This window comes from Xenopus laevis, chromosome 1L (assembly GCF_017654675.1).
Source record: "Xenopus laevis strain J_2021 chromosome 1L, Xenopus_laevis_v10.1, whole genome shotgun sequence".
NCBI classification, from domain to species: domain Eukaryota; kingdom Metazoa; phylum Chordata; class Amphibia; order Anura; family Pipidae; genus Xenopus; species Xenopus laevis.
The window spans coordinates 191,767,310-191,790,468 of NC_054371.1; the positions used below are offsets into that span (position 1 = coordinate 191,767,310).

General features: G+C 36.6%; 1 protein-coding gene across 3 annotated transcripts in view; it reads right to left on the reverse strand.

Moving 5' to 3' along the window:
• Window positions 1-23,159, reverse strand: part of LOC108717360 — a 57,491-nt gene that overhangs the window by 17,581 nt on the left and 16,751 nt on the right. For all 3 annotated transcript variants that reach the window (XM_041568441.1, XM_041568440.1, XM_041568445.1), the window contains exons 3-8: window positions 21,445-21,597; window positions 20,423-20,472; window positions 19,063-19,162; window positions 17,242-17,330; window positions 15,995-16,109; window positions 3,531-3,653 (exon numbers count right to left, since the gene is read on the reverse strand). In XM_041568441.1, coding sequence (XP_041424375.1) covers window positions 3,531-3,653; window positions 15,995-16,109; window positions 17,242-17,330; window positions 19,063-19,162; window positions 20,423-20,472; window positions 21,445-21,597 — 630 coding nt within the window. The remainder of the gene's footprint in view (window positions 1-3,530; window positions 3,654-15,994; window positions 16,110-17,241; window positions 17,331-19,062; window positions 19,163-20,422; window positions 20,473-21,444; window positions 21,598-23,159) is intronic.

Sequence of the window (23,159 nt, forward strand, 5' to 3'; positions counted from 1 at the left end):
GACTTAAAACCTAAGTGGATAAATTAATCTTGAAAGAGAATGCGAATTTAATAATGAATATAATTTACAACCGATTAAACAGCAGACTGCGCATATTCAGCATAATAAGGGCCCGTTCACCTGCAAAATAAAGGACAATATACTAAAGATATTAGTGCTCCATTTGTTTGTGAAATGAAATTCCAGTCTTGATTTAATAATAGAGGTCAGCCTACAGCAAAAAAAGAGGAAATGTTATCTTTATATTCCCTGCATTATTTAATTACAATAATGCTAAACCTATGATGCGATCTTTTGCCCAGGTAATGACTTTGTACAACATACAGTTGAGATGCAAATACATACTTTTGTTATCCTAATGCAATACACTGCAATAGCGCATCCAAGCAATAGAACGGCCCATCTCAAAGCCTTAATTGCAGAGCTGGCTGCATATACTTTAATAAGCAATGTAAAATCCTGTCAGCAGGTGCATTATATGAAGTTGGAAGCTATGAATTATTCAACAAGGAAAGCACTTCTGCTGAGACAGAAATTGAAATAATGTTTTTTTAAGTGAGATCAGAGGATATCATGAGCTGTCAGTGGCAGTTTCCTTCAGCTGAAATGAGAAAGGTCACACCCATAAAACAAACAATAGATAGAAGAAAAGCTTGTTTTACCCATGCGTTATTTTTTTTATGTTCTTTCAATTTCCAAGAAAGTAATTAATTAAAATATTATTATATCAGTAAATACATATATATATATATATATATATATATATATATATATATATATATATATATATATATATATATATATATATATATATATATATATATATATATATATATATAAAGATAAAAAAGACCAGCAACACCAGGTTTTTTTGCAAGTAGAAAAAGTGTTATTGCATATGTAACCGACGTTACGTTTCGGTCCCTTTTGGGACCTTTTCTCAAGGTGACATATATAAATATATGTATATGTATACAGGTATGGGATCCGCTAGCATTCTGGATAACAGGTCCCATACCTGAATATACACATAAAACGAAGGATCAGATTTAATAGCTGGTACCAACTATTTTGTATTCGGCCAAACCCCGGAATCCTTCGCGAAAGATTTGGCTGAATACCGAAACATAATTTGCATATGCAAATTAGGGGTGGGAAGGGGAAACATTTTTTCCCTCCCTGCCCCTAATTTGCATATGCAAATTAAGATTAGGTTCAGCGGGCTGCTGAAAAAGGCCAAATTCCGAACCGAATCCTGGATTCTGTGCATCCCTAGTACCCATACATCCAGGATTGTTTGTTGTGACATATCATCCAGTTTATCATTGAAATTGTCACATTTTGAAAAAACATGGCTCTGTGATATTAGTTCAGCAATGTATAATCTCCTTATTACCTACGCGTGGGCTGAAAAAAAACTATAGAAGTTGGTATAAGATTGTATCATGTACAGTCCATCAAGTGCAAGGATATCCTTGTGCAGTATAAGACCTATGGCATAAGGAAAACGTTTTTTCAACAGCAAATATGTACACAGCTAATCCCTAATTTATTATAACTTTTTTAAAAAATAAATATGCAATCTAAATGCACATTTTATTATTCAATGAAGTTAAAGGCATGAGAACAATGAGGGCAGATCAATTGGAATAAGTAAAATAATCATAGGCAAAACCTGAAAATCAGCGATAATAGCTGATGTTCTAAAAGATGTGAGATAAATTATTTTCAATAGATTGTTAAACTGAATCTTCTCTAAGCATCTTCCACAAGAAGCTAAATAATATGAAGTGCACAGATACAGCAGTTAAAGGGGTTATTCACCTTTAAATAAACTTTCAGTATGATGTAGAGAATTCTTTTCTGAGACAATTTCCAATTGTTCTTGATTTTTTGTTTGTGGTTTTTGAATTATTTAGCTTTTTGTTCTGCAGCTCTCCAGTTAGGAATTTCAGCAGTTACCTGGTGGCTAGGGTCTAATTTAACATATCAATCAGGCTGTGGCTTGAAAGAGAGACCGGGATATGAATAGGAAAGGCCTAAAAAGAAAGAAAGTAATAAAAAGTAACTATACCAATACAATTGTAGCCACACAGGGAAATAGGTTTTTTTTGGCTGTTGGGGTAAGTCAACTCCATTTGAAAGCTGGAGGTAGTTAGAAGAGGAAGACAAATAATAAAAAACTATAAAAAAAAAGTAAAGACCAATTGAAAAGTTGTTAAGAATTGTCCATTCCATAACATACTAAAAGTTATTCTGAAGGTGAACCACCCCTTTAAAAACCATAAAGTGAGACTTTTAGGAGCAGATTTATCAAGGGTCGAATTTTGAAGTAAAAAATACTTAGACTTCGAATATCGGAGTCGAAGGATTTTTCACCGAATTTGGCAATCGAACAATCAAATTAAAATCATTCGATCGTTCGATTAAATCGTTCAAATCAAACAATTTTAGCGATCTATCGAAGGATTTTCCTTCGATCTCTAAAGACTTAAAAAAATGTTGTAGAAGGTCTCCATAGGCTAACATAGCACTTCTGCAGGTTTAATTTGGCGAAGTATTGAAGTGGAAGAGACAGTACTTCGATTATCGAATGGTCGAATATTCGAACGATTTTTACTTCGAATAGAAGTAAATTTGAAGTCGTAGTATCCTATTCGATGGCTGAAGTATCCAAAAAATACTTCGAATTTTTCTTACTTTGAAAATTCCCTCTAATTCACTTTCTACCTTAATAAATCCGCCCCTAAGTGAAGAAATACCACCTACTACTGTTTTCTCGTTGTCTGATCGTATGAATCGAGGATTCGTACGATTTTCGGACCGTGTGTGGAGAGTCCCGACATTTTTCGTCCGGCAGAGATCGGTCGTTTGGTCGATCGGACAGGTTAGAAAATTTTTGTCGGCTGCCGATAATATCTCTGCGTGTATTGCCGATCGTACGATTTTCAGTGGGAGACTGTCACTAGCTTTGGTTGGACATAGATATCGTACGATTGCTGTCAGGGGCAGAACATTGCTGATCTGTTCTTTATTTGATCTGACTGGTAAGACTTTGATCTGAATGGTTAGTGGCGGGTCGGGAGATGGGAAAGTCCGATTGTATGATGATTCGTACGATCGGATCTTTGCATCTATGGCCAGCTTAAGTCTCTTCCAGTGTGGAAAACATAATGTCAAAAAAATCCCTTTGCATTGGTATCAGTGAGAATTGCCAGTGGTAAAATATTTGAGTTGCGTAAATGCCAGAAATGGACCTGTAACTTTTCCGAGACCAGATTAATTCACAAAATACCTGGAATTTTCCCTCTGATGTCAGCACAAGAGATAGCCACTAATAAAATATGCTTTCTACAGACTGCTTTGACCGAACTCTAAGCATTCTGTCAACGTCAACTGTGTCTGGAAAATTGAAGCAACAATTCACCACATGGAACAAGGCCACTCGTAACTGACTTCCCAGCAAGAGTTCCACATCATGGTTAGTTTGAATCCTGCAATACGTTCTTGAGATCAAATATAAAAGTTACCACATAAAGTAGATTAAGATTCTCCATCCTTCCAAAACAAAGGTCCAAGAGGGTCACCGTGCTTTTTGTTGCTTGTTTCTCAGACAGTATCCATGGCAGTGTAAGATTATCAACACTTGTTGCCTAAGAAAAAAGGATTACAAAAAGATAAACTATTGAGAGTTATAGTTCCACAATCGTTGTAAATGTTATTAGGAACTTTTAAGTGTTGAAGCGCAGACTTAGTGGATGTTTTATATGATACATGGGTGTTTTAGGAGTCTTTTTAACTTATTATGACTTGTGATATTTAATGAAATATATATGTGCACTTTAATAGAAATAAGTTAATTTAGAACACTAGCATCATATGTGCAATAATGGATATAAGGCATTGATTGGTGGGGGTATAAAGTGTGTGTCTCACTTCCTGTTCACTATCCTAATGACGGTCCCGTGTGGACCGAAACGCGTCGACAGACATGGAGATTGAATAAACGTTGTTCAGGTTTTTACAAATATTATGTGCCATGAGTGCTTTCTACGACTTGATTATATTATATTTGGTGAGCAACCGGCTGTGTCATTGTGAGTGCTGATTTAGACCATTTTTGGCTAACTAACTACAGTATTTTAGCAGGGTCCACTCCAGATCACCCTCCGCAGCCCCCTTTAGCCCGTGCAGACCGTACCTTCTTTTGCTGCTAGGGTGGTCTGGGCCGGAGGGGCCCACGAGTGTGGTGGCCCAGCAGGTTTTTTCCTGGTGTCCCGCTTCCCCAGTACGACCTTGTATATTAGAAACATTTTTTATTTTGCACAGCCTATCTATTTACCCGGTTTTTATTTTTACACTAAACTGTTTCTTTAAGCACCTTTCTCAGAAATACAGTAAGGTGTTGTCCAAGGTAGATATCAGGGGTTATAAACAGAACATTACATAGCAACAACTCTGTAGATTTTCTTATAGGGTGTACAGAGGATACCATCATAGTTATACTCATGTATTAAGAAACATTTAGAAAGAAAAAGCCAGGAATAATGGTCCTTGTCTTATACTATAAATAACTTTTTATCAGTTAAGCATTTTGCTTTAAGGTCATTCCATGTACCAATATAGATATATAGGAATGTTTTTGCTCTGGTGCAGGAAGCTCAAACTAGTTACCAAGGTAAAAAAATATTGCACAAAAAATGCTTGCAGTTTGGAAACCCATGGAAAAATTGGCAACCAAAATATAAATAAGAATGCCACAAAACTTAGTTTACTAAAATGTCAAATGTATTATCTCTCTGGTTAATTTTGGTTATGGGATTTTAAAGGAGTCTTCAGTGTGTTGTTAACAGACTCCCTTTAATTAGAGCTGCTAGGGAAAGGACCATGTTCAGCCTATCAGCCCCATGGATGTTTTTTTTTTGCATTCTCAAACAGACACAGATCTTCATATGATGTTGATTAACTCGTTACTGCATTTTAGTACAATTTTTACTTGTATATAGCATTTGTGTAAATACACTCATACCATATAAAAAGAAAAAATGTACCGAAATTAGAAAGTCTGCACTGCTGCATTATGTCTATTTTAAGCAAATGCATTGTATGTTTTCAGTGGTCTCTTTGTGGTTTTCCTCCTCCTGACATCCATTTAGCAGCATAACTGAATAACTGAGTAATATTACTGTTAGAAAAAAGCATGCTTTGGTTGTCATATCCTATCTAGTTTTACAATAGTAACCCTGTAACAAGTTATGAGCAAGATATATGTACAATTTGTACTGAAACGCACAGATTGCTTTAGATAAGTAAATATAAATTACTCGATTTTCTCTAACCTGTTCACAAAGATGGCCCAGCAGGTACAAAAAATAACTAAACTTCCAGCATTTAAATGGTTACTTTGCAAAATACTTCTTGCTTTTCTTTTATGCGTTAAGCAAATTCCTCCCTCAGGGTCTAAATGTGTGAACCTGTTAAGTTAAATGTGTCAGGGAGCATAAACAGTTTTCAAAGTCAGGTTTAACTTTTAGAAATTATTGATCTGTTACATTATTCATTACCAACAGTTCATTACAAAACCAATACAAAATGTAAAATATATTGGTGTTCATCCTTTTAGCAAAGGCTATAATGAGCTGCATGCACTGTCCTTAATAAATAAAATAGGAAATCGATAGCAAGACAATACACTGTTTTCTGCAGTATCTGGTGAGAAAATTCAGTAGTGCTTCACTATATGGCCCTAAAGAAAAAGGCAAATCAATAATGCATGCGCTGAAACAGACTAAATCCCCAGTATATAAATGTGGACAGTATCTAAAAAGAGAATATGAGAGCTACAGTATACTAAATCAAGGATAAAATGATAAAAAGGAGCATGAATGCAACAATTTGCTTGAAAATGGCAAGTAAATTTGAGAACAAGCAATTGCCAGCTACAACACAAATGAACTGCTCACTCTGACTTTTATTTCAATATTGTCTCCAAACACCGGAGCAGTATCATCATTAAATCCAGAGTGCTTTTGTTCAGCCTTTCATGATAGAATGTACGTTTGGCAAAGCTGAAGAGTTTTACACTAGGGAATGTCATGCAAGGTGCAACAGCTCACATCCTTTGCAAGGTAAGAGATCTGAAACCACTTGTAAGCAATTCTAACAGCCTATCATTACTGAGGCATAGAAAACATTAAATATTTATAATAAAAGAGGAAGAAGCGTTGATGTGTTTTCTATATAAAACATTAACATCTGTGTTTGGTTTAGTTTGCTTCCTGGAAAGAATGTTTTATAACAATGAGTTTTAATGCAAGTAAGGAATTGGAAATAAGTATGGTGCTCCACCCCCCCCCAAAAAACAGATATTATGTTAATTTTAGAGGGGCAAATTGAAAAAGCTCATAGTTAAAAAAAATATATATTTTAGCAATATCCCCAGAATTGTTCTGAAAAAATAATTGCCATCTGCGCATTAATTAAAGGAATTCTATTCAATGCACTAAGAACTAAGGATTCAGGGATATCCGAATGCTGCAAAAAAGGCTGGGATTCGGCCATATTTCAAACCAAGTCAGGAATGAGATGCTGAGGGTCCCTACTCCTCTAACCGTAGTAGGAATTAAAACTGACTCCCTCCCCCAAAACATTCTGTGGGTTAGAGGTATGTAAATAACTAGCAACAAGTGCAAAGTAAGTGCTAACGAAATAAAGATCAATAAAAATATTCAAGGGTAGACTGGGAAGTCCTGCACTTGTTCACATATGCTTAAAGGGTAACTAGCATGAAAATGAATTTAATATAAGCTTCAGCATACTGAAATAAAGAAACATTCTAAATGCAATCAATTAAAAATTCTGTACTGTGTCAGAAATAGTCATTTTGCCTAGAAGATGTATTAGAGCACACTCTATTGAAATCACCAGATATCATGTCTCTCTACCTGCAGGATTTGTGCAAAAGGCAGTTATTTTGATAGATTTTGTTTGTACTGGAATCAGTTATTTGAGTGAGCTCTGATACATCTGATAGGAAAGGAAGCCCCCCATAAAATATATTGGATCTGTCATGATTATTTGACACCCAACTGCTGCATGAAGACAGAATGAAGAGAAACAGATGATGGGAGAGGGATAGTAAAGATAAACTTGATTATTTCAGAAATGCAGAATATTTAATTGATTGTATTTAGAAAGTTTCTTATTAAGTATGATGAAGCTTGTATTAAATTTTCATTTTAGTGATAGTTCCCCTTTAATACAGATGCCATTATGAATTTATCTGGAAGAAGAGTATTTTAAAAAAATCTCATGAGAGTAGAATTTAGAATTTTAGGGGGTTATTTATCAAAGGTCGAATTTTAGAGTTTTATTATACCTCGAATGAACTCACTCGAATGGTTTCTAAAAAAACTTTTATCAGCAAGTTCGAGGTTAACAACCCGAAAACTTGAGTTGACCGATTTCTGGCGAAAAAAATCACTCATAATACATGTGCTCATTTGCAAACCAGGCACTCTAACTTTAAATAGGAGGGCATCAATAGGAGACCACAGATGCAGTAAAATTGAGGACATTTAATCTTCTGTTAAATGATAACTATTCACCTTTTGATTCCTACACATCCTCCGAGACTTGCGATTATTACAATTGATCAGATTCAGCATTCTATTATTAACATATAATAATGTGAATTAGGTTAGACAGTCTTGTAAGACCCTGCCCTCTAATCACTCAATTTTATGCTTCAGATGAAGCTGAGCAAGCAATGTACTAGGAGCATAAAAGTATGCTTGACAAGCACTTTCTACATTAGCAGGGGTTGCTAGGCTGGCTATTGTTCCCTTTATGTGCTTGGAAAAAATTCAAGCACTTCACACCACGAGGATTAGGTACGTTAATCCAGCCAGAGATTACCCTGTGTGTTCGCTGAATAAGCATTGCGGACATGATTGTCTCTGCAAGTTTATGTGGACTTATATTTTAAAATGCATGTGTTCTATTATGCATACGGTTTTTGGGCTATCATTTCCTTTTTTTTTTTAAATTATGTGTACATAATAGGACTCTCATCTTGTTTCCCCCCTTGCCTCGCAATACTTTTATATATTTCCCCATGTTTTATTTTGCTTGTGAATTAAAAAGAAAATAAACAAACATGTAAGATTTAAAACAAAATGAAGACTTCCAACACTGTCCAAGAGACTTGCTTGCCAACACAGTATGATATTTGTTTTGAATATCTTATAGCTCCTGTTAACAAAGTATTTATAATCCTGTAGATTTATTATAACATTGGATAATGAAGAACTATACTGTATTTGTCAACGTATTTGCAACATGACAATCAGACAAGGTTAGAGTGGTAACTGCATTATTCCAAAGTTATGCAACAATTTGGAAAATGGTCCAAATAGTTTACCTCTATATTGTTTCAATAACTGGCAGCATTATTAAGAGGAATATAAAGCAGACATCTACCTGCCAACAAATGGCATACTATGTAACCGGAGGCCAAAACCATTGCCGCTATTTCCCTCTGTGCAAGAAACAGAATTCTAAAGGCTGCTGAGATAAAAATGTACTGAAGAATAAACATTCCATAATTGATTCTTCCTGTAGCTTCACCAGCACTGTATGAAGTACTCTGTATTTCCATAAACACTTCCCCTCAACAGTTCATCATCATCATAATAATACAACACATTTAAGGTCAACATACTTATTCCTCTTGTTGTATAACTGCTTTTATGTAGATTTTTTTATCTTTACGTTTCTCTTATTCCTAGCATATGAATTAATTTAAAAATTCAAGTTCTTTAAAATTTCTCTTTTCTATTCAGTTGTCATGGGCATCCACAAGGATCCAAAGAACGCTTGCAGTTTGCTAAGCCTAACAATGTGCCATAAGCACTGGAATTTTAAAACAATTACTGGCTGGTACAGGCCCTAATATTTACCATGTTTTCAAAAGAATTTCATTCATATTCTTATTTCTTATTGTTATTTCTCTCTGTGTTCCCTGCATGTCTTAGCACATACATTATTTCACGGCTTGGCAAGGTTACTATAAAAACATGTTACTCCCAATATTGCAACCAGCAAAATATTTGGGCAAGGTCTTTGCTTGGTGCTAATCACCAATTATCTTGTAGTCTGTTAGCAGTATATATTATATGATGGTTAAAAGCAAAACAACTCATACAAAGAGTAGATTGAGTACATAGTGAGATCTGAATTTGTTTTGGATATTATTTTCTAGAATAGAAATTCCCTAACTGTGGGGCTGGCGACCTACAGGGCCCCTGAGCAATGGCTTCGGGAACTAAACCTGAAGGCCAAGTAGGGCAAAAATGAAGAGTAGCAAAAATTTAACATGCACTGCAGTACTCCATGGACATAGCTAGAAGGAAATGTTTTATTTCACATTAGTCCCCCCCTTGCTACAGGTCTGGGGTGTTGCACCTGCCCACCTGAGCGAAGTGGTGAGTGACCTTGACTGTTTGCACTTATTGAAAGTGGGTAGGAAAAGAGAGGCTCCCTTAAGCGAAGGGTTTAGGGCTAAGCACCATACCAACCATATATATCAGTGAGCGTTTGATGAAAGTTCCCCTCTATTATAATAAGCATCTAACATATTGTGTTCTTTTCTCTCCTAGATATTCATGAAAGCCCAACTTTAAAGACAGTCAGGACAGAATGTAAGTTTAGATTTACTTTCCGAGATATTCTTGGAACTATGGCAAGTCCAAACATGTTTTCATATTTCTGTCATTTTGTTGTTTAATAAATAGATTGCACTTTTAAGCAAGCCATATGTGCATTTTGGGCTGCTTTTATGATATGTCTGCATGTCTTTATGGTGGGTTTTTTATTATCGTTTTTAGGCCTTTGCACCACCTGTATCTATGGTGATGGTCACCCAGTGAGGCTATAGAATAAATAAGCACGGCCAGACAGCATGTGAATAACTGAGGAGTAGACAGCACTTGAATGAAACATGTGTAATTGAAAACAGAGTTAGTAACACTTTCAGAGAAGTGAAACCAAAGTAGATGTAATTAAATGGATAATAGTTTGTTTTTAACAATACATTTTTAGAAAAATACAACACTGATTAAAGAAGCTGCCTTGGATTCTATTCTGTTTGTGACATCACCGAGGACGAGCAATTATGGAACCCACCAAGTACACTTTAGAACTATGCAGTTGGGTAAAAAAGTAATAAATAATGACATTTATAAATAAAATGTGGGGGTTCTTTTCTATCCTTCCTGATATTGTGAAATAAAATGTACTACTATATCCATTACAACAATATGAAGGGGAATATAAACATGATGACATAGTAGACATTAACATACATAAAGCCATTTATTCAGCATGCTCCAGCTATGTCAGTTAAAGATGCAGACTTTTATCAAAATAAGTGACAAAACTCTACTGTGCTTTTTTCTTTGGCTGATCAACCTCCATCTGTGATTTGGACCACATACGTGTAGGGACCCATAGGTTCAGTACCTTCCCTATGGCTTAAAATCCCTACCACTGTTTCAGTTCCCGGTTGCTGGCCAAAAGCTCATGTATCTAGTTATCTAATTTCCATCTCTCTATCATTGGTGCTTGGGTTTACGACCACTTCCTGCCACACTTAATATGCTGCGTTCCACCTGCGTTTGGGTGCTTACATGTGTTATTGTGAGGACAGAACCATATAGAATTGAGTGCATCTGGGCCTGCTCTCCGCTGCGGTTGAACGGATTGAATCAGAACGCAGGGGAGCGCAGCCCAAAATGCTTTTGTGTTAGAGCCCTAAGATAATTTACAACTAGTCTTCATTTTGTATTTTATGTGGATTTGATTTATTTATTTACATAGGGTGCCATTTTATCAGGAGCCAATTGACCTGACTGTATGTTTTTGGAGTGTGGAAGGAAGCCAGAGTACTGGAAGCAAACTCCTTGCTGATAGTGGCCAAGCTGGAATCAACCCTAGTACTGAAGTAAAAATAACCATTAAACATTATAATGTCCATCAGCAATATGCATGATAACAGTATGCATGCAAATTCACATCTGTATTTTCATTCAAGTAATCCATATTAGGTATTCGTTTTTCCAGCAAAATCACTTGTCTGATTTGGCAACTGGAATAACGTGACTCTTCTATTGTTCAACCTTTTCTCTGCCAAAGGTAGTTTCAGGCTTTTACCTGGCACCTATCCACATTATTTTATATTTTCAAGGACAATCCAGTTTTACAGAAACCTATTACCTCTGAAAGAATGAAACGAAATGTAAAAATAAATGTGTAAGAAGGAGGACGAAAACCAATGTTTCTTTAACAACAGACACTATTTTGTCTAAATGCAATGAATTAGCAAAAAGTTTATATTGATCCATTTATTTTTGATTCAGATAAATGTGTAACTATAGAGGAAGGATAGTATTAAAATCTCCCTTCCCGCTGCTCTTCTCCTTTAAATTGACGCTCAAGCACATTCGCGAGCATGCGGTGAGGGAGAGATCATGTGCACTGGGCCCTTCCAAACTATTTTTGGCGGGGGTGCTCGGCACAGTTTTTTGCCTCTAATTCAGCTCAAGTAATTATATGGTATAAAATAAAGACTAATACAAATATAGATATAATCCGAGCCATGAATAAGGGTTAGCTAATACAGAAAGGCAACAGGTACAGTTATCTGATCAACAAAGAAAAAATTCCAGGTTTGTGTGGCTGGCTGCAAAAATAAAAATAAAGCTAGCCACACAAAACAATTTTACATTTCAGCAAAAATGTATGATCCTTCACGGTACAAAATCTAACCAGCCAAAATAGAGAAACAAAATGGCCAATGACTCTTTTTCAGCGACTAAGACTATAGGCTGACCTTACACTATAAAATTCTGCATTGGGATACAACCAACTGCCTGCAGTTAGTATAGTTTGGTCATCCGTTAGCATGGCCTAATCACATTCATATCTATTCCAGCAATGAACAAGACAAGTGGTTTTATATGCTGTTTCTAGTTCATATACAACAAACGTAATTTTTTTAGAGAATCAAAAATAATAAATATTTTTTATCATACTTTCCTAAGGAAAAAAAAGAAAAGAAAAATGAAATATGAAATAAACGGTAAAGGACCTCTCATTTGGGCAGGGACTTCTTTCCTTAACTTATAAATGCACTTTGTATTTATTTTAATGTAATTTTGTATTGGCCTGTTTATTGTTCTGCTGTACAGCTCATAGTATACCAACTTTAAGCAAGTCCGTAGTCCCTAGTAGCAAAAATTAATGTCACTGTATAAAAAGCTATACATTTTTATGATGAATAGAATACCTGTCTGTCTGCAAATACGTTTGTGTTTATTTTGCTCGGTAACTCTCTCCCTCTCTACATAAGTCTGATTTCCTGAATGTGACCTCAAGATAAGCATTTTTTTTATTCTTCTTTCTTTAGTCCTTCCCTTGTTTCTTTCTTTAATCTAGCCATCTTCTTTCTAGTTGTCACTAGATCATTCTTCATTTTCCTGTCTTCATCCATTACCTTCAGTGTCTTTGTCTTTATTTCTCTTCCGCCTTTTCTGTCCATACCTTTTGCTTCTTAATAAACACTTCTAGCTTTAAAGTCTTAATGAAACTCTGCTTGAATTCATACTATTTTTTTTCTTTTATTTATTTAAATTAATTTTAATCTCAAAATAGAAAAACATGCTCTATGGGTTTTTTTAACTCTTTTTCTATAACCTTTCCTTCATCATTTGAAATTAACCATTCCACTGCAGTTAAAGAGAGCCATCTAGTGTTTATTGCATAAAGTGTTCTGTTAAACTTCAGGGAATTTAACCTGAAACTTTTCTTTTAAACAAACTCTAGTAAATAATTCAGGGAAAAAAGGTATATATGTACATACATATACACATATATATATATATATATATATATATATATATACACATATACATATATATACATATACAGTGGTGTGAAAAACTATTTGCCCCCTTCCTGATTTCTTATTCTTTTGCATGTTTGTCACACAAAATGTTTCTGATCATCAAACACATTTAACTATTATCAAAGATCAAAGATAACACAAGTAAACACAAAATGCAGTTTTTAAATGAGGGTTTTTATTATTTAGGGAGAAAAGAAATCCAAACCTGTGTGAAAAAGTAATTGCCCCCTGAACCTAATAACTGGTTGGGCCACCCTTAGCAGCAATAACTGCAATCAAGCGTTTGCGATAACTTGCAACGAGTCTTTTACAGCGCTCTGGAGGAATTTTGGCCCACTCATCTTTGCAGAATTGTTGTAATTCAACTTTATTTGAGGGTTTTCTAGCATGAACCGCCTTTTTAAGGTCATGCCACAACATCTCAATAGGATTCAGGTCAGGACTTTGACTAGGCCACTCCAAAGTCTTCATTTTGTTTTTCTTCAGCCATTCAGAGGTGGATTTGCTGGTGTGTTTTGGGTCATTGTCCTGCTGCAGCACCCAAGATCGCTTCAGCTTGAGTTGACGAACAGATGGCCGGACATTCTCCATCAGGATTTTTTGGTAGACAGTAGAATTCATGGTTCCATCTATCACAGCAAGTCTTCCAGGTCCTGAAGCAGCAAAACAACCCCAGACCATCACACTACCACCGCCATATTTTACTGTTGGTATGATGTTCTTTTTCTGAAATGCTGTGTTACTTTTACGCCAGATGTAACGGGACGCGCACCTTCCAAAAAGTTCAACTTTTGTCTCGTCGGTCCACAAGGTATTTTCCCAAAAGTGGCAATCATTGTGATGTTTTTTTAGCAAAATTGAGACGAGCCTTAATGTTCTTTTTGCTTAAAAGTGGTTTGCGCCTTGGAAATCTGCCATGCAGGCCGTTTTTGCCCAGTCTCTTTCTTATGGTGGAATCGTGAACACTGACCTTAATTGAGGCAAGTGAGGCCTGCAGTTCTTTAGATGTTGTCCTGGGGTCTTTTGTGGCCTCTCGGATGAGTTGTCTCTGCGCTCTTGGGGTAATTTTGGTCGGCCGGCCACTCCTGGGAAGGTTCACCACTGTTCCATGTTTTTGCCATTTGTGGATAATGGCTCTCACTGTGGTTCGCTGGAGTCCCAAAGCTTTAGAAATGGCTTTATAACCTTTGAAATTGAACTCAGGTGTGATAAACCACAGTTAAGTTATTTTTTAACAAGGGGGGCAATCACTTTTTCACACAGGCCCATGTAGATTTGGAGTTTTTTTCTCCCTTAATAACGTAAACCTTCATTTAAAAACTGCATTTTGTGTTCAATTATGTTATCTTTGACTAATAGTTAACGGTTTTTGATGAGCAGAAACATTTAAGTGTGGAAGGGGGCAAATAGTTTTTCACACCACTGTATATATACACATATACATATATCTATACATATACATATATACATATACATACATATACATACATACATATATATATATATATATATATATATATATATATATATATATATATATATATACATACACACATACACATACATACACACATATATATATACATACATACACACATATATATATATATGTTACAAAAACAAAGAGAAGAAAACACAAGCCTTGGAGATTAAAAAAATCAATGTCCAATTAAAAGATTAAATGTTACAATGTTTGTAAAAGTAGGTCAGAAAAAAACCATTAAAACACTAAAATAGAAATGTTACAATACTGTGTAATAAAGTGCTAATAAGAGTTATACCCTATTTTAAAAAACAAAATCTATATAACAAGTAATGTGTTTCATTTCAAAGAGAGAGAAGCAAAGTGATGCTCAAAATGCACAACTAAATATTTGCTTTTTTACTGTGCAAGGCTAAAATACCAGAAAAGAAACATACCCTCAGGCATACCTTCGGTACACTTAGGGAGGTTATTTACTAAAATCTGAATTTATCTCATGTTTTATTAAAAAAAGCACACAACCAAAGTCCCATGCTCAATTTTACCTTATTTATTAAGGTATATACTGGAGTATAAGCCGAGGTACCTAATTTTACCTACGAAAACTGGGAAAACTTATTGACTCGAGTATAAGCATAGACAACTACAGCCCTGTCTCCCAGCAGCGCACATTCCGCCAAATCGACCCCCCCAGCGATCAACTGGACTTCTTTCCAAAGTTGATGGTGACAGAGAATTGCCAAACGGATTACTGTGTGCATTGTCCCACTGTCCCACTACCATATGCAGAGGGTGCTGTGTGATATTGCCATCACTGTTAATCTTTCGTATAACCAACAGAGGGCGCTGTGTGATATTGCCATCACTGTTAATCCTTCATATAACCAACAGATGGCGCTGTGTGATATTGCAGTCACTGTTATTCTTTCATATAACCAACAGAGGGTGCACTGTTATTCTTTCATATAACCAACAGAGGGTGCTGTGTGATATTGCAGTCAATGTTATTCTTTCATATAACAAACAGAGGGCACTGTGTGATATTGCAGTCTCTCCCCAAGCGAACTGTTGGTATAGGAATGATTAAAAGTGACTGCAATCTCAGCTACTGCCCACTGACTCGAGTATAAGCCGAGGTAGACTTTTTCAGCACAGGGCCCAACGATCGGATCCTAGCAAACGGGAACGGGCAGTCGGATCGCGGGACCGCATCAACGCAACGAACAGAATCGGCCGCGATCCGATGGGATTTTTAGTCCCATCCGATCGAGATCTGGCCGACTTTGGGCCAGATCTCGATCGGGGAAGCCAGTCGGGGGCCCCCATACATGGGCCAATAAGCTGCCGACTCGGTCTGTTGGCAGCTTTTATCGGCCCGTGTATGGCCACCTTTAGCCATCACTGCACCAATGGCCAGGCTGAAGTCAGAAATACTTAGTTTGGTGCATGTATGATCATCTTCAGCATACCACTTACAATACAAGGTTAAATTAATTTGGAGCAAACTGCACTTAAATATCTAGATTATTTTATTAAAACACACTTACCTGATGATTCTGGTGTAGTTTGTCGCTCATTGCTTTGCATATCTCAATCATTCTTATTAATTCAGCTCGACTCACAGGTACATCTGCTGAACGATTTTCACTGGCGAGCAAACATCTAAGCACAAAAAGTCAAAAACAACAAATGTATAAAGTGATTCTTAAGTACATTATGATGGTGTTATAATGGGTGACCTAGGTAAGAAAAGTGAAGCAGTGTTTTCCTACAAATGTCCAACAGATTCTTAGAGATGGGAAAGTTGTTCACCAAGTCTGAGATGGCAAAAACCCTTATAAACTATGGGCACAGTCCTACTACAATGGTGAAGAAAAACTCAACAATGTCAAATGTTTTCAAGGGAATTAAAGAAACAACTGCAATATTAAAATGTACAAGGAGATAATAATCCACAGGAAGGACATCGCCTTACAGCACAGATATGTATTGCACAAGTGTACATATTTGTCCCATTGCTTCCTAACACAGTCCCAAAATTACAGGCTACTGGAAGAAGATTTAACTAGGTGCCATTCTCCCCATGCTAGCCAATATTAATGCTTATAAAGTCAGGGCTTACCACAGGAAACAAAAATTTAGTACAAGTTGATCCAGGGACTAGTCCGATTGCCATCTTAGACTCGTGTCTAAAGGTGGCCATAGACTCCAAGATCCGCTCGTTTGGCGACATCGCCAAACGAGCGGATCTTTCCCCCGATATGCCACTAAACTGTGTGGCTATATCGGGGGTAATTCGAACGTTCGGCCGTATGGCCGAACGATCGAATTACGATGCGCCAAGCGGCTCCGACAGGTCGGTCGGGTAAAAATCCAACCTTCCCGATCGATATCGTGGCCAGATATCGATCGGGAAGACCCGTCGGAAGCCCCCATACACGGGCAGATAAGCTGTCAAATCGGTCCAAACTACCGATATCGGCAGCTTTATCTGCCCGTGTAACCTAACTTATTATGTTATGTTTCTATGTTCTAGAATAACAGATTAGATAGTATAGAGGGTAAGGTTTTTTTTTTCAGTGGTTTACAATTTCTCCCCTTAAGTCACTGTAGGCACCACCCTCCCTTGCTTCCTCAAAGAGACAATTTTACTGGCATGGCTTCAGGTAAAAGCAAAGTAAAATAACTGCTGTTGACAGATTTCAAAGCATGTGAATGTCATGTGTTTTGTTTAGCATTCAGCTGTTTTTAAGGGACCATTCCAAAACATATACAGTCAACTGTGTTAACTTACTGTAGCTTATCCAGGATTGGCTGTAAAGCATTGTCTACATCCAACAACAGAGATGCTCTAGAAGTCAGTCCTTCGGTCAGCAACATCACCTTTTTACAGATTGCAATTAAAAACATTGCCGTAATCATTTTATACAGCTGAATAAATTATTACTATCACTAATACATACAAAAAAAAACAACCTAAAATAAACCTATAATTATGGAAACCAACAAATAATGGGTGCCATTAAAGCCATGTTTGTTACCAAGCACTTCTTCCAAACTAAAGTAAGGATACTGCCACATGGAGTCAGAGAACTTTGTTGTCTGGGTGATTAGTAGCTCCATGAATGAAGGTCAAAAGCTTGAAATTCTGCAAAATGTGTATGGCAATATCCATATAGCACTGCTGAACTCACAGAGTTACTGATCACTGAAGGTCCAACATGTCTGGAATTGCCCCATGTGTGAGAGTTCTAAAGCAGTTTAATAAATAGAGAGAGGACCATAATTATAATAACGAAGCATAAATATATAATAAATATATAGGGGCATTTCCTGGATCAGATTTTTAGTTTACCTAGGAAAATTATACATATTTTTTATAGAAGAACCTGAGCTTTCTAAATCAAAGTTGTTGTGCATTTCCACATCTGGAGCAAGATTTAGAGCTCTAAATACCAAAGAAAAATAAAAAAAACTGCTATTTTTCATTATATATGGATTTATACCAGGAAAATATTTTATTTTATGCACAAAAATTCAACTGATTCTGAAAGCCTTGTGTCTCTTAAACGTGCCAATACCAGATATGTACAGTTCCTTGGAGATTTAGGACTTCTATAGATCAAAAACTTGCAGCAGTACGTTACCAATTTTTCAAAGGTCTACAGCAGAATACGGCATACTTTAGATTCCAAAGCCAAAAATCCTGGAACAGTAGGCTTATCCCAGAAAACCATATATTTTTGAAAAATAAATAAAATGTTATGTTATTATTATAGTTTAATTTTAAACCTTACTTACTTTTTCCTATTTATTGGGCTCATACTTAACACAGGTACATATTGTCCCTTTAAAGAAACAGCAACATTAAACATGAAAGTGTTTTAAAGTAATTAAACCATAATGGGTTTAGTTCTTATGGAGAATTCTAAATGCATTATATTCTATAGAGCTAATGTGCTATGTAACCTGTGGCTTTTCTTCTTTTTAAGACTGGATGGCTACACCCACAGCTTCATAATTTTTATATTTTAATTACATAATATTTTCTTTCATTTTTTTATATTACTGTTCCTTTAATGCTTAATTTAGCAAATCTGAAAGACGGACTTTTAAAACTTCTTTCCCATTGCTTAGCTTTTACCTTATTCCTCTTCTTACTCAGTTAAAATTGTATGCGACTCTTCAGCCACTAGTAGAAATGTTGGAAACATGACAGAAGCACACAACAAACTTTAGTAGCCTGTGTGATAACTGCATTCCACCACCAGAAGGTGAAAATGATATGTATGGAGTAACAGCTCAAACTGGTAGTGTTAGAACACTTTTAATGCTAACTCTGCCAAATAAACAGTTACTAGCCATATGGTGGATCATTTGAGAAAAAGAAAATGGCTCATCTCATATATTAAATGCTGTTAGAATGCTGTCCATTTAACTCATTGGCCTTTATGATAACTGCATTTATGTATCTTAGCCTTGCTCAGGATAAAAAGTAGACGTGTATCTACATGAGTTTTCATTAGATAATGGATGATCATGGTAAGTGGCAACAATATATGCAAGAATAGTTTGTAAGGGGGTTGTAGTAAAGTAATAAAGGAAAAATGATTACCTGCCTTTCCAATTGTATCAGCTGAGCTTTCAAAAAATTGACACGTCGTTCATCAAAACATTCATTCTTACTCTCCTCTAGCAGCTGATTATGTTGGTGTCTTAAAAAAGTTGCAGAGGGTTGTGCTGCATTAGTGACGGATAGCTGTGTTTAAAGGAAAACTATACCCTGAACATTGCAGGTCTCTATAAAAATATATTTCATAAAACTGCTCCTATGTAAAATACTGTTTTCTTTAAATAAACAATTTTCATACCATAAACTTTGCTGGAATTTTGTGTCCATTGGATCATGGCACAGAGCTGATTGATGCCTTTCCCTGTGTCCCCCTTTATTAAAGGGGACACAAAACATCAATTGAATTCTCAAAAAGCCCCACTTAAGCACTAAGTAGATGGCACCCCAAACATATTTACTAATGCAAGACGATTCTCCAGTCATTACAAGCAGAGTAACTTGTATTGCAATAGTCTAAGATAAGGGGGTTTAGGCTGCAATTTCTGTATAGTCAGTTAGTGATGTGTGGGTCAGGAAAAACTCAAACCAGCACCTAACCCCAACCAGCTCATTGCCATCGTAGGACCCACATTCAACCTGTACCCACATCTTCTAACTCTGTATGCTACTTCTGAGCTCACCTCTGGTTCAAAGATGGGGTGTCTTCGGGAGCAGTGGAAGAATGCACCCAACCCTAACCCGCAATGGTTGGCCAAATTTCAACCACCTATCCAACCGGTGGTCAACCTGCATGTCACTATAGCTAGTGTCTAGTTTTCGGTACTAAAAAACTTTTGGAATATTTTAACCCTTGATAATATATTGGAGTGTGCTATATTTTGTTCCCAAGCAAAATCTGGGAGTAGTACTGTCATGGAACTACATGATGCGTGTTCATCAGATCCGATGCAATGAGAGGAAACGGATGCGAAGAGACGGTTGCAACGAAAATAAGGTAACTAATAGAAACTTTGTCACTGTGTGCATTTGACACGACGTAGCTGTCCGATGCGAACACTGCACAAGGTCCAACATTTCTATTACTTACCTTATTTTCATTGCATCAGGCTCATACGTTTCCACTCATCGTGTTGGATCTTATAAAGATGCATTGTGTAGTTCCGGCCGTAAAGTCTCTCCTTATATATGTAAAGTTCTAATTGCAAGTGCCAACTCGATATACTGTACTAATGTTAGGGGGTTTTCCCTCAGGAAACCAGAATATACAGCTGCAGTAAATACAGATATTTTCTGCAAGTAATTTTGATAAATACATTTTTAGTTTGATCATGTATTTAAAAAAAATATAACATTATAGCCCTGGGGAAGAGTTACATGTACATACACAATACATTTAAAGTACCTCAAGTCTTCAAGTTCTTGCTTCAGTTTGGCATTTTCTTTTTGAAGTTGCTTTAAAGAAAAATAAACAATACTATGGCCAAATGGTTCTGCAAAAGACATTACTTACAGGTCAATTATGTTTTTATTTAGAATTCTTTGCCTGTAAATGTATATGTTTTATTCCCAAATATATAAATACAGTGGTTATGGTTATTTTACTGAAATATATAATCTAAATCCAGAGCTGAAATTTGAAGCGTGTTTTCCAATCAGATAAAGAAAGACAAAAGTGGTCATTTACAATCTGGAAGGTATGGTTCGAAGTGGGTCTATACTTGGCTAACAGGTACTTTGCACTTCCTGCCTAAATGATTTGTCGCAGATCTCTGAGCTAAATTTTGAAGCACAGAGACCTGCAGCAGAGATGTATTTATTGAAAGGATGAAGATATATAGGTGTCCCCACTACGCATCCCCTAATCTGTGCTCAATCAAATGTGCAACATTAGGCAGTGGTATGGACACAGGCACTGTACTTATTGACTGTGCTATAACAGGTGGTAAGAAACAATAGCAGATTAGAAGTCAGCACAACTGCAACTCACTTCTTTGGCTGGGTGCACGTCCTCCAGTGGCCACCTTCCACTGGCAATAATAGCGAAGAAAGTTAGTCCAGCACCCACTGTTTCATGAATAAAACTGCCTTTATTGGACCAAGGGCATTACAGCAACGTTTCAGACCAACTGGTCTTTTATCAGCTTGATAAAAGACCAGTTGGTCTGAAACGTTGCTGTAATGCCCTTGGTCCAATAAAGGCCGTTTTATTCATGAAACAGTGGGTGCTGGACTAACTTTCTTCGCTATAACAGGTGGTAAGGACAGGGCTGGCTTTCCCCTGTTGATACAGTGCTCTACACCTTGCATCTGATTTATTTCTGTCAATAAAGGCATTATACAAACCAAGAAGTATATTCTTTTTTTTTTAACAGTGTTTTTAGAAGACTGACAGTTTATCTTTGGAGAAAGAATGTGAAAGTTTACCTCAAGCTTTTGCTCATTTCCTGAAGTTCTCCTGTGTGAAGTAGCTGACGGGAAATCATTTGAAACATCTTCTTTTTCCAGGGTGTTGGCTTGATTTGTTGGGCCAAATGAAAGGTTCCTGTTTCTAAAAGATCTATGTACAGACTTCCCAGCCTTGCAAAACAGAAATAAAACAATGTATTTTAGGTGACCATAACCTGTGACAATTTTAGTATATACACTTCAACTTTACTTCCAGAGTATACAGTAAAAGGACAAGAAGTGAAGAAGTAACTGTAAAAAGCTTTATTAGAATCGACGTTTCGACCCTCAGTGGGGTCTTTATCTTGAGGGACGAAACATCGATTCTAATAAAGCTTTTTCCTGCACAAGTCCCTAGAGTGCAACAGCACTCTTTTTGTAAATGTTTATATGATACCACTGTTAGCACCAGGGCATTAACTCTTTTCAGTGTGTGTAGCAGCCCTACGGACTTTATATATATATATATATATATATATATATATATATATATATATATATATATATATATATATATATATATATATATATATATATAGTCTTTAGTGTGCCTGGGTATTTCCATCCCTTTAGAAAGATCCGCACTAAAAAAAAGTCCTGCTTGGATTGAGCACTGTATTGGTTGAGCTGTACAGATTTCAACTGGGTTAAAAACTGTAAAAAACATAAAATCTGCGAATTCAAGAGTACGGCAAGTAAAAGCTGTCGAGGTCATGTTGTAGCCAATAGAAGTTCCCTTTCTTTTGGTGTACTAATTTTTCGTTCACGAAAAATTTGTGGTTTTTAGCTTTTTTTCTCCAACTATTTTTGTTTGTGGCATTTGTCGTTTAAGAGAAAGAGAATTTAAAGGAAATGTCAAGCCGTTTTTCAATATTGCCATGTATGTATAGCTTACCTAACCCCAACCCGAACCGCATTATTTTCGCTTCGCAATTCGCCGCCACTTCCCTGCACGGATGCATTCTTTGCCTCTCTTCCTTATCATTAACCCGGCGGCCATTTTTTCCAGGTTGCGCTCTTCCTGTATACACTGCGCATGTACCAATAATCCCACCCGTCTGACCTCTGTACTGTAGCGTCTGATTCAATAAAACTTGAAGTTGCTGGACTTACATAGCTATTCTGGTTTGAAAGGGCAGTGCGACAGTTAAAATCTCAGCTCTCTCCCTCGCTCCCTGCAGTCAGCATAAGAAATATGTCCTAGAAGCGGGGGAGCGGAGAGATAAACCTTTCAAGTAAAAAGTCCCCATAGCAACTGCCAATGCTATTTTTCTATTGGCGCATTGAATACACAGTCGTGTCTTCAGAGGTCACTGATGGGTGCGGCTGGAAGATTTAGCCGAAGCTGATTCCACTCCAATGCGCATGTGCTAAATTATTTTACACAAATGCGCATGTGCATATCGCCAAGCGACGTCACTCATTCTGAAGGGAGGGGGGAGAGAGGCAGACAGTGGCGGAAAGAGGCATGAAGCCTAAATCAACAAAGCTGCTTAGTGGATCGCTTGTCAAGGACTTGAATACTCGGTATGTAAAAAATGTAATGAGGCATTTGACTGATAACATTTTCTTTGCAGGGGTTGACATGTCCTTTAATTGTCGCTTAAAAAACCTCTAAAACAACTAAAATTCAACCTTCAATTATTAGGCTTCCACGTGTTTCATAACACAAAATGCATAAGTCCACCACCTCT